Below are 13,115 nucleotides of genomic sequence, written 5' to 3'. Positions count from 1 at the left end.
GGGATGAAGAATACAGCGAGACGTTCATGAAAACACGGAAGCGAATTAGAGGAGGAAGTAGAAGAGGAAGTAGAAGAAGAAAAAGGAGCAGCTGTGGAAATACAGACGAAGTGAAAATGTAACGAAGGAATGAGAAGGTAAGAAGAATAACTGGGTCTCATGAAGAAGAGTGAAAACAGTGTGTTCATTATTATTTATTCATCCACACATTTGCTATTAGTGCTCCAGTGGGTTTATGTGTATATATGTACAGTGCAAACATATATACAGTATACACATCATATACAGACAGTGTAACAACTACATGTAGACGATGGATTCTGGACAGCAGCAAAGGAGAGAATGATGACGTGATAGTTAGCCGGTCGCTCAAACCTGAAAACAAAAGCGTGGCAGGAATAAACGACATCAAACCAAAAGAAGAGAAGGAGACGGTTTCACGAGATTATTAAGGATGAATGAACACAAATACATTCAGATATTAATTCAACACAGAAGAACTGAAAGTGAAGAGTCACATTTAAAGTGTTAGGAAATGATTTTGAAAACAGATTCTCAGACTGATCAGAGAGTGAACGATTTTCCATTTAAAAAACGAATTCATCACACTCTTTAGAATAGGCCAAATCTCTGAGAAGGGCTGGCTGTCAGTGAACAAATTTAATGGCACAGTTTTCTCTGTGTCCTGAAATGCATGTCTCAATTCCTGTTACTCGTAATAAAAGTTGATCCTGTGAAGTTAAATATGTCTCAGACTGACACATATCGTTTCTTCACACCCAGATCGACTGAATTATAAAATATCCTTCCATATTCCATTTTGCTCTACTGTTTGTTTTTATCGTAGCTGGATTACAATTTGCACACTTCGCATTTGGATGTAAAAGGTGAAGACAGACCAAATGTACAGGGACCAGCCGTGGTCTTACCCTGGTTTGGGTGAGAGGTGAAGGGGTGTCAGTGAAGCTGGCTGTTAGCTTACCCTGAATGAGAGAAGACCAGAGCAGCAGTGAATGAATGGTGTTATTTTGTTACTGTTTTTTTTTTTAAACTCTCATTTGATGTCAAATCAGTTGACTGTACAATACAACTGGACAGACAGGAAAACAGGGTTTGACTCAGTGGTTCAAGTAATCAAGTCTTCAGGCACTGTTTTGTTTAAGCTGGTAATTATACGTCTGATCCATTGGCCACATGATACAAAACAAAAGAAACTATCATGATTATGCAGGTGACACCCAAATTTATCTGGTTGTCAGTGTGACTGTACTGCACTGTGACTACACGTCCATAGATTTGCTCTGCGAGGGAAATGAACAAGTGAATGGCGTGAGCAAAAGATACAAGGCTGAGAATTAGCGCTCATCAACTCTGTGTCTCTAAAAATCCAAAAATCAAGAGAAATCTGGACTGAGACTTCAACAGAACGACCACGTCAAATCAATTACCACATTCTACCATCATGAAACAAGAATCAGAAGATTCAGTTCCAAGCACTGGCAGAACAGTAGAGACGTATCTATGTTTTCATTTCAAGCAGGTTAGATTACTGTAACAGTCTTTTCTTAGGTCCCACTCCCTCAAAAACACCACACCTTCAGGCGACTTCAGCTCATTCAGAAAGCTGGGTTCCAAAATCTGTGTTACCAATGGGATATGTTGAAGTTTGGTTAAATTAAGGCCACGAGAAAGATTCTTATCCTGGTCAAATATTTTAAAACAAAACTTTAAACCAGGTCTCGGGTGTCAAATGCAGATCTGCTACTTCTCACCACACTGTAAAGACGCCATCGTAACTCTTGCTGTGTCTCTGTGTCTTGACATTGGACATAAACGATGTACTGTAGAACTGTCATAGGCTGATGGACATGGATACACGCTAAAGGAAACTGAGTTCACCAGTTAACAATGTGGTAAACTGCCAACGCATATCTGAGGTTTGACATCAAATAACTGAGTGTGCCTTTATTGTTGAGCGTGTGGATAATGTCGTATGCTAAATCATGAATATGAGTATTTCACATATTCATGAAAGCTGAGGAGTCAGTGCACAAACAGCATGAACACAAAACACAAATTCTTAATGGACTTTTTCGACATCAACATCTGCTGCAAACAAACAACAAAACAAATCATATGTCACTGAACCAGTGTTTGAATGAGAGAGACGTGGACGAAAACCTGAAACTGTAAAACACAAGTTTACAGTTTTCAGGAGCAGCACTTCAGCTCTTGGAATAAAAATGGAGGAGGCATTTAGTGGGTAAGCAAATCCAGTCATTTCCAGTCATACTCAAGACAAATGATGATTAGTTAACAGCTGAACACGTGTTTTAATCAGCTGCAAGTGAAGTGCAATGAAGAAATGACGTTTGCATGAACCGTTATTTTATTCTGAACAGACTGAGACTGATTGAGGTACGAGCTCAAGAGGAAAAGAGCAAGTTGTTTGAAGAGGGCTTCACAACATTGACAGTAATGTTGTAGCATTGTGCAGTAGTAATTTCATTTTGTTCTACTGTCACAATGGCGTGTACCTGTACTGATGACAAGCTTGTGCAGTCTGGACAGAAGGCCAGGACCCTTTCCAAGCAAGGTCACGGTGTACTCGGTCTGAGGAGGCAGATCCTCAAACCGGAGGGAGCGAGCGGAACCAGGAAGAACTTCTTTGACGGTTGTGTCACTTCCTGATGCAGATTTGACTGCTGTGCTGCTTTGTTTCTTTGTAGTATGTGTAACGACCCTTTCAGGTATTGTGTTTTCATCTTCGGTGCTCCTGTTTTCAGATTTTGGTTCTGTGGTTGGTTGATGCTTCTCTTCTTCGTCTTCACTGCCGCCCTCTGTCTCAGAGTATTCTTCTTGTCTTTCCTGATCTTTGTTGCTTTCCTTCTGCTTTGCCCTTGCATCTTTTCCAACTTGTTTCCTAGTCACAACAAAGTTTTTGTACTTTCCTTCTGGTGAGTCCCATTTGAGTGTAAATCCCTCTGAGGTCCGGTTTGTCACTCCCACGTAGTCCAGAGGTTCCCTTCTGACTCCAGTAGAGGAAATATCTGAAGTGATTGGAGGTTTGGAAGCAGCATTTCTTGTCAGTCCCGTTTTACTGTCAAACATTCTTTTTGCAGTATGATTAGTTATTGGATCCTCTCCCTTTTGGCTCCCACTGATGTACTGCTTCATCTGGGTGCGATGTTGTCCTGTTATACTTCTTGATGGTGATTGTCTCTTGGGAAGTGTGACAGGTCTTGAGGCTCTTGGAGAAGTTTGTTTGAAAGTTGGTCTACCTCGGACTGCAGGGACAGTACTTTTACCAGCATCAACACTCTGTTTATGGATGTCAGGATCAAAATTAGAATCTGCTGTACTAGTTTCTTCTTCCCCAAATTTGGTAGTTTGGATTGGGGCACTGCCCCCTTTCTCTAATTCATTAATCTGTGGTCTGATGGTAGCATTATAACCATCCATCGAGGCACTTGGATCGACTTCTGCAGTTTCTTGTTTTTCTGCTTGTCTAATTTGGACTCCCTGGGTGGGCCTGGGGACATCCTGCTGTCCTGATTGGACATCTGGTATTTCTGGGGTACTGTCCTTTGCTAGTTGGCTAGTTTGACTAACATCAGTAATAGTAGTACCTCCATTTAGCTTTCTGATTGGGAAAGGTTTGTGCATGAGACCTCTACGTGGATACTGAGGCAGTCTCAGGTTTGGACGCGTTTTGTTTAGGAAAGCTCCACCATGCAGTTGGGGGCGACGGAAGTAACCATCTTTGGTGCCAGGGCGATGGGAAGAAGGCACTCCTCTACCTCTGAGAGTCTGATTTGACCCATTGGAAGTGCTTGTTGTGGAGATTCTCATCCCATTCTGTTCTCTTATTGGTTCTGTATCTTCAGCTGGATAGGATTCTTTGGAAACAGGAGGAGATGAAGTGGCTGGCAATTCACTGGGAGATATCTGCTCTTTCTGTGTCTCAGTTTTGGGATTTAAAGGTCGAGTGGGGTGAGTCAAGAGCCGCGAACTTGGATGAGTTCGGTTCTGAAGATGTCCCATGTTTGGAAAGTGGCGACGCACATACCCACCCTTTAGAGGAGGACGGCGAACTGGTATTCGTCCTCTTTCTGTCTGCATCTTTTTCTGGTTTTGTTCAACTACAGAGGAAGCAGGTGTGGTTGCCCCATCTTTGTCCAAACTTGCATCCCTGACTGAAGTATTTACCTCAACTGAGGATGATTCCTCTGAAGCAGATGAAGATGATGATTTGTTTGTGGATGTATGTCTGACCTCTGTTACTCTTCTAGGGCTAACGTTGAAATGAAGAGGGGAACGGTGAGGAACTCTCAAATTTCTAAATGTTTTGTTCTGAAATGAACCAAGGTTTGGGTGTGGACGACGCATGAAGCCAGGTTTTGGAGGTGTGTGTCGGAGAAGAGGCACGCCATCTTCTCCTGAGGGTGGTTGTTTCCTTTCCTCTGGTGCTGCAGTGTCAGTGGTGCTTCTGCTGTTATCAGCATCTAGTTCATTGCTCCCAAATGATTCTGATTTATCTGAGCTGGAGGAGGATGGTGATGGAGGTGACAGTGATGATGAGGGTGAAGATGAAAACAAATATGTTAGTGATGATGATGGTGCTGCTGTTGATGAGGGTGAAGCTTGTGAAGGTGATGTTAAAGACAATAAAGATGATGATGATGATTGTGAGCCTGATGAATGTGATGATTGTGAGGTTGATGAGGATGATGAAGAGGACGAGAACGATGACAGCGGCTTCAGTCCCATTAAAATCTGCCTCCTCACAGTGTCTGAATCAGCAGAGAGGTTTGATGGTTTGGACAGGTGAACAGAGAACGTTGTGATATTCAGACTGTCCCAAGTGTCTGTCAACAGTTTAAGCAGAGGGTCTGGTGTATAGTCAAGGTCTGTCTCTGCAGACGAGGGTTTCATATCCGAAGGGGGTGTAGATGGTCTACTTTCTGTTTCAAAGGAACCTTGATCTGAACCCAGTGTGTTTCCTACCAGCACTGTCCCGTCCCCTCTACACCCGTTGCCTCCGTCCTTATGGGGTAATCGCATGTGCGGAACTTTAATTTTGTTCAGACATTTCTTCTCCTGGCTTTGAACAGTCCCAGTTGGCTCTGAAGACACTGGAGCAGTGTCATTTCCTTGGCCTGCCATGCCAACATCTGGTTGCTCTTTTGGTTCCTCCAAGCTACTTTGTCTGTCTGTTTCTGAATCAATTCCAGACATTATAGCTGGATCTTTGTCTTCCCTCCTCTCAGTGCTCGATGGTTCAGTGCTACGTTCTCTCACAGTCAAAGCCATTGTCCTGTTTCCTATTCTGGAGGCACCTGGTTTAGGTTTTTTGGGCACTATTGGTGCTTTCTCCCCCATGAGGGTTTTTTTCAGAGGGCCTGGGCCAACCTTTCTTCCCCCGGGGACAACTCTGTCTTTTGAAAAACGGAAAGGACCTGGGTCTTTTGGCTTCCTAGACAATGTGAACCTGTTAGCAAGTTTGGGCCTGGTGCCATTTGTGGCCATCGTCCTGCTGACCAGAGGTTTTGTCCTTGCAATCACAAAGGGCAAAGAATCTTCACTATGTCGATCTCCAGCTTTTACAGCGTTGGCCTCTGTTTCAACCTCCCGCCTTCCCTGTTGGTCAAAGACTTGACCCCCAGCTGATGGGTCCACATCTTGTCCAGGTGCCAGTGTGACCTGCTTGGTCAAAGCTTCTGTGATAACCCTTGGTAATGTCTCCACTAAAGCTGTGAAGGGAGTGAGCATTTGGTTTCAGTGTTAAGGTCATTGTATGCTGCTGTTGAAAATAATACAGAAGAGGTCATGTCTAACAAAGGAAGGAAAAACTGTTTTAATATTGATTGGCCCCATTTACACTTGTCATTTCAAGTGTCTCATATTCAGATAAAATCATGATGAGATTTAGAACGTTGTTATTTACACGATGCATCTGCCAGATCACGAATCTGATTACAATCCATCTTTGTTTTCCTAACTACAGGTAAAGCAGGGTCGGCACCTCCTCCAGTCCAGAAGGAGGTGATCATACACCTGAGGCTGTTTGGTAATTGACAAGAACCTAGAAGAACTTACAACCATTGGCAGTTAATTACAGCTTAGGCAGGAGTAAAAGCTTGCTGACATACACTACGGGAGAAGTAAAGACTGTGTAGGAGTGCAGCAGAAACACACATATACACTTTTTTTAACATCTGACTATCCGTCTCAGATTTAAGTCTGTCCTGAATGCTTCTTGGATGTATTTACGCCTAGCTTTTTTGAGATCCAATGGCTAACTGACACACATGAAGTGACTCAGTGTAAATGGGATCACTGTCACACAGGAACCCTGATCTACAGTAGTTTGCCAGTGATTATGCAACTTAGGGCTGTGGCCTCCATGTAGAACCTGCAAGGAGAAAATTAAAACACAATTAATTTTAAGGTTGGACAGAGGAATTCAAAATTCTTGGTGTGTATGTCACTGTTGAGAAGGAAATCATAATGACCAAACTCAGGAAAACGCAGCAGTTTAAGGAATTTTTTTTTCCCCCATTATTTTTGCCCCTGGAGGGTTGAGGCTGCACCTTGCTTCCTTAACTTTTACAGTAACATTTCTCCACACTGTAATTAGTTTTATATGATGTGTTCCATTTAATAATGAGGTGTCTGGACACATAAAGGTTTACCTGCTCTCACTTAGCAACAGAAAGGCTGTTCTCACCTGAATACAGTCTTGACAAGAAACATTTAACTCCTTCGTCTAGTAGTCTTACTGTGTCATTAAAATAATTTCTTGGTTCCTTCCTAAACATTGACGATGATCCATGTTTGATTCACGTACATCTACATGTTATTTTGTTACGTCCTTCCATAGCTGTGCACTTGACAAAGGTACGCTTGTTTTCTACTCCAGCGTGCCTGTTACAAGCTGCCAACAGCAGCACATTTTCAAAAACACAAGCTTAAAAAAGGGAACATCTCTGCACTGCTGCCGGGCTGCTCGATGAGTCTGAGTCATAGGAGCCTTTCACAGAACAAATGGATGTTGGACCAGTTTTCAACTAAAAAAGAAAAAAGTTACATACATAGCTTTGTGAGTGTGAGAGCAGTGTAGAGCAGAGCAGAGTAGGTATGTGATTCATACATCAAAATGAGGCTGTAAGTCATGGGCCGTGTTATGACGAGTCATCTTAAATTTGGGATGACACTTTATCATATAACACTGATACTGTAACTTTGAACCCTGTTACATGTGCTGATCTAACATTTCAATGACCTGCAGAAAAGATCATTTTCAGTCCTACTCACCAGGAACTGCCTGGGTGGTTGCTGGTTTGCTCCGACTCGTGCCCTTCTCCGCCACGAGGATGATGTCGTACAAACGCCCCGCCTCCAGCTGCAGAATGTGGGCGGAGTTTTGGTCAACTGGGACGGTCATTTCTTGACTCCTCCCTGTTCCGTCGCTGGGTGTGGCCGTCAAACGGTACCTGTCAATCTCACCCTGCGACTTCTCCCACTGGACCACTGCAGACGTCGAGGTCGTCTTGACGACCTGGAGGTTTGTGGGTCCCGAGATGACTGAAGATGGAGAAGCAGAAGAAGAAAATGGTAAAAGACACAATTTAGAGTTTTTACAGTCTGTCTTTTACCAGGTGACCTGAGAAAATGGGCCCCGGGCCACAGACAGGTAAAGCCCACCTGTGTAGGACCCCCCCAGAGTGAAAGTCTGTGTCTCTCTCTGGTAATTTTGAATCTCTCTGTTGGTGTTGGGTTTTATTTTTGTGATCATTTTGTACATCTTTGAGGTGTGTATGCATCTCTGTGGTTGTTTTGTGTCTCTTTTTGGTGATTTTATATCTTTTCACTGAGTTCTGTAACTTACAAATAAGAAATATTAACAGTTACGTCACACAAAGGCTTTGTATTGTCCACTGGGCACAGACCCAGGGGCCCAAAGGGCCGGGGGGCTACTAGGCCCCTGGTCTCTGCCTGGCAGGCCCGTGCTGTAATCCACCCATGACTTTATGGGGAAAAGCCGGTACACAAAGATCCACTCACACTCTTGCAAACTTAAATGTACCCTGCAGACTTGGCTCAGCACTCTTCCTCTCTCTCTCTTTACTTTCCTACACTCACAGTTATGATCCTGCAGCCTCTGTCTTCCTGTTCAGTCTCAGCCGCTACACAGCGTCACAGATTACATCTTTCACAGGAAGGGGAACGAGAGGGAAATGTTTAAACTGTCTTTGCCAGTTTGGCCATTTGATCTGCTCGCATCTGCCAACATGTTGGTCAGAATCTCCCTTTTCTAACCAGAACGCTTGAAACTGCACTTTCGTAAGAACGTTTTACACTTTTCTTCCAGCTGCAGTATGTTCATGATTTCAGTATCTGATGAATGTGGATTTTCAGTGCAGCATTAACACTGATAGTTTTACATTAAAGCTGAAGCAGATGTGTTATACCAGTTGTCAGTAGCATTCATTCAATTAGATTTAATGTTCAGACATTAAAAAAAACATTTTCTGCTCTTGAAGTCATCTCACGGGTCATGAATTCGGTGGAGCTCGCGGCTCCCCTCCTGCCGTCGATTTCTCCGGTGATGGTGACGGTATACTCCTGACCGGCTGCCAGTCCGGTCTGAGTGAAGGTGGTCAGGCTGCCCTCCACCTGGGTGGTTATCTGCTGGTCGCTCTCCTTCTGTTGGGTCAAGACAGGAAACAAAGTGCAGTCAGTACAGTGCTCTGCAGGTACCTGCATGAACATCAGCTGTAGTACAAAAGGATTTCATTGTTTGAACTTGAGGACAGTGTCACACCTGATCCATCAACCATCCACTGCGGCTTCTCGATCAGGCGTGTCGACCAGCAGAGGGAGTGTTTTCTCCCACTAACTCCAGGGAACAAACGCATTCCCAGTAACAAAAAGAAACATCTTCAATCTAATCATGAGGGATCACAGCAGAGATCCTGGTCAGACTGAGTGGAAACACGGTGCAGTCTGCAGGGCATCCACGTGTGTGTGTGTGTGTGTGGGCAGAAACACACACTGGTTCTGTTGTGTCTCCAAAAACAAATTTTACTGAAGCGAAACAGAATCAGTCCTGCGGGAAATCAGTGATTTATTGAAACTCATCTTGTTTTTATTTGTGCTGCATCATTTTTTTATGTGAGTTGAAAACTGACACAAAGGTACCACAATGCCAAAAACTAAAAGCTGCGAGATGATGCTCTGTACGACCTGCTCACTTCCCATGAATTAAGAACTGAGGCTTACTCAACAATTACTCGGCTGGGTGTGCTGTGCCGACATTTTTAAAAAAATTTCTGATGAATGGAGACCGTGTAAAGTAAATGGGCCACAGCTGGTTGCCATGTTGGTTACTATGTCGGTTGCCTGGTGATGAAGTTTCAGAGGTCGTCCTGTTGACACTGATCAGTGTCTGCGTGTCTAAACGCTTTCATCCATTTCCATATGAATGAGGGTGACATCATTAAAACTGAAGCTCCAATAAATTCATGATACGCTTTGAAACAAGTGGAAGCTCTGTGGCATCTCGGTGGGACGTTCAGGGAAGAGGAGGAGGACGAAGGGGACGGACTGGGCCTCTGACCGGCTCTCAGGCTGCGTGTTAACGGTCGTTTTCCTGCTGGAAAATAAAACTCATGTCTCTAAAGAAGGTTCTTCAGGACTTTGCTGTGTTTAGCTTCATTACTCACAAAAAAACAAAAATAATCTTGTCACGTACGTGGAGTCAGACTGCCTTTGAATGACAGAGGTGGAAAAATGTTTCACTACTCCATTAGTAAGTCCAGAAATCACAATTTTTCAGTTTTTAGTAAACACATCAAAATATATTCAGCATAAACTTAATAATAATAATAACTATTATTATTTAATAATAATTATTACTTCAGTATTTTAGTGCAGTATCTGGTCAAAGTGAATTAAATTCTGAATTTTAAAACTAGCCACTGTACCTGTTTAGACTTTCTCCTAAAATGAAGTGAAGAAAGTGGTAATTCTCCACTAAAGTACCTCAAACGTGTACCTAAGCACAGTACTTAAATGAAATGTACTTATTTGCTTTTTACCACTGACAGATGGTTTGTGTTTCGCCGGGAAGACGAGAACTCGCAGTGATTACTGTTAAAGTGGTTTTATGGTGAGAAAACGTTATTGTTACATGACTGAAAATAAAAACAGATGTTGCCTAAATCCATTTTCAAAAATGATTGATGAGGTTTTGAATTTTATTTTCAGGGCAGGAAAGTTGTGAATAAACCAGCGGGCCTGTCCACAACAACGCCACAGGAAGAACCTTCGTGAGGCTGTGATTATCGGTTTCACGTCCTGTAAACATACAACATCAGCAGCACAAACGGCTCACAACCACGTCTGCTTTGTTAAAATCAGAGAAAAAACAGGAGCAATCATTAAAGTAAATAGTGTTGACTGTGTAGGACCACGTCCCAGTCAGATGCTTCGTTTACTTATCATCCAACACTGACGTCCCTCAGTCAGATAAACTGCTCATGAACTCCTCATCGAAGAGCAAACCCTGGGTCCAGTATTAGACTTTGAATGGGCTTCTTTACTCCAGGCTGAAGTCTGACTGTTGAATGAATGAATGAATGACCCGCCTGAACTGCAGCGACCACTGATTTATTCTGAGAACCTGATTCATTCACAGAAAACTGGAGTCCAGAATAAAACTATAATTTAGTTCTGAATTAACTTCATTCAGATCAACAGTCACGAAACCGCCGCTGCTCATGCTGCTGGTGATTCATTGTTCCCACTGACTTTAAAGTCTCCACTTCCTGCCACTGAAATGGTTCATCTTGGCCTGGTGGACCTCTGCATCCACATGCACAACTTCTCCTCGAGTACCCATGTTAGGACAGAGCTTCATCAGCTGAGTCGCTACCTCGACTACAGACTTTTGCTTGAATAAGTTTACAGTGTGTTTGGTTTCATGGTTTCAAACTGCAGCTCGCGTTTTGCAGATTTCGTGACGTACTTCATATTAGATGAGGAAATGGTTGTTTCCCCAGTTTGCTGTGGAAGAAGCTGACAGGTCTGAGACCTCTGCACCACCTAACACCACCTGTGAGCCAGACCTCATCACCACATCAGTGCTGGACCTCACCGACGCTCTAATGTCTGAATGGGAGCAAATTCCAGCAGCAAGTTCAACATCTGGTGGACATGTTCAGCTATCACATGTGGGTGTAATGTTCTACACACTTCTACATACTTTCGCTCACATCGTGGCCACACAGGTTTTTTTTTTTTTTTTTTGCTTTGACAGATGTTAAGAGCTGAACAGCTTTAAAATGTAAACTGAATATAGAAAATGAACATGTTCTTTCATTACAGGAGACTGTTTTTTGAATCACTGTTCACTCTGCTGCTGTCAGCAGTGAAATGCTGAGTAACATACCAGACGCCTCTGAGATCAGCGCCTGCGGAATTTGCTCCTACACCTCGGCTGCATTCATCGTTTCTTTCTTAAAACCTTCCATTTCCTGCTGCTGCAGAGATCATCTGAGAACAATCGGATGCATCATGATGCTCTTACTGTTTACACATGAATGAGAGTGAGATCATCATCATGGAGAGGGTCATAATTCATGACAAACCCTAAAACCAGTGCAGAGTCTGTGAAGCTGCGCGGTTCTTTCAGCTCTAAGACCTTCAGATTGTTGGTGTTGTTGTTGTTTTGTGTCATTGTCTGTCTGTAGTGCTCTGAAGTGTTGTGTCTTGGAGAGTATCCCCTGTATTCACTCCGAGCTGCTGCTGCTCATCAGCTTTTAACAGCTTCCATGTGACGGCAGTAAAACACGCCGACTGCGTCCGTGCTGTTGATGTAAAGCTCTTTCTTCATTTTCTTCTAACATTTTTCTGCAGGATTTCTGATGGATTCCTAATCCTATGGCCACCGCTTTGGTCCAAACTGAAATATCTCAACAACTGTTGGATGGACTGTGAGGTTCAGATGTTCATGTTCACCTCAGGGTGAATAATAATAATAATTTTGCTGACCCTCTGACTTTTCATCTGGCGCCACCATCAGGTCCAAATTATAATTTGGTTTATAACCAAATATCAGAAAATCAGCCTCAGATATTTGGTTAAAATACTGTTAAGTTTTAAAAACACACACACTGAGACTGAGTCGCAGTTTTTATAATAAATGATGAAAAAAATAAAGAAACCGTGAGAAGCGAAGAACTGAGCTGATGAATGGACCTGCCTACAACGTTCTCCTGACAGAATCTGACAGAACATGAACAGTAACACGATGAAAAAGAAACACAAACACACACACACACACACACATTCACACACTGATGATGTGAGCTGGAAACAAATATTTGTAGGATGTAAACAAGGTCAACAAACTAACTGAAGTCATCGTCAGCTCCATGTTTTTCTGTAAAGTCCAGACTCAGAATCAGTCAAAGTTCTTTCCTCAGAGACGAATCTTCCTCTGTCAGCTGTTGTTGTTGTTGTTGTAAAAGTCTGTTGTTGGTCTGGTAAACATCGCTGTCCCTCCCTCCCTCCCTCTCTCTCTCTCCCTCTCTCTCTCTCTCTGTCACAGCTGTGGGCCTGTGGTGATGTCAGCTCTCTGGCAGTTGCCATGTTTTTGACAGTGTTTACACGTTTCCATAGCAACAAGCATCCCACATCTGCATCTTTTCCCCTGGACTTCCAAGTGTTCGATTGGTTCTCTGCTGTTCTGTTCTGACTCTGATCTGTTCGACTGTCCTGCCTCTGAGTCTCATCTTCTCCGTTCCACTCGGTGTTCGCTCCGCTGCCGTACTTTTCTAATGTGGTGAAGGTTCAGGAGAAATCTAAGTGAACAGGTTGTGTCTGAGAGTCCGGAGCAGGATGTTTCCCTGACCTGAACCAGGAGCCGTGAAGAGTCTGAACAGAACCAGAACCAGTTTCCTGATGCTGGAGTCTCTGCAGGTGGATGTTGAACTGATCAGAGATTTAGGAGGAAAACACTTCACTGAGACATTCAGTGTCAAAGTGTTTGCAGCTAATCACATAAATAAATTAACAACATATCCTCCTAAAATGTAACGATGACAGTT

At 43.2% G+C, this 13,115-nt stretch overlaps 1 protein-coding gene across 3 annotated transcripts in view; it reads right to left on the bottom strand.

Moving 5' to 3' along the window:
* The window catches only part of LOC121191635 (tenascin-X), a 33,665-nt gene that overhangs the window by 4,783 nt on the left and 15,767 nt on the right, over positions 1 to 13,115 (bottom strand). For 2 of the 3 annotated variants that reach the window (XM_041052881.1, XM_041052882.1), the window contains exons 7-9: positions 8,556 to 8,709; positions 7,318 to 7,587; positions 2,538 to 5,753 (exon numbers count right to left, since the gene is read on the bottom strand). In XM_041052881.1, the coding sequence (XP_040908815.1) occupies positions 2,538 to 5,753; positions 7,318 to 7,587; positions 8,556 to 8,709 (3,640 nt within the window). The remainder of the gene's footprint in view (positions 1 to 2,537; positions 5,754 to 7,317; positions 7,588 to 8,555; positions 8,710 to 13,115) is intronic. The other variant, XM_041052883.1, reaches the window with a different exon arrangement.

Source organism: Toxotes jaculatrix, chromosome 13, assembly GCF_017976425.1.
Source record: "Toxotes jaculatrix isolate fToxJac2 chromosome 13, fToxJac2.pri, whole genome shotgun sequence".
Classification (NCBI taxonomy): domain Eukaryota; kingdom Metazoa; phylum Chordata; class Actinopteri; family Toxotidae; genus Toxotes; species Toxotes jaculatrix.
The sequence above is the reverse complement of the archived record's forward strand: the minus strand, read 5'-3'. Positions and strand labels throughout refer to the sequence as shown.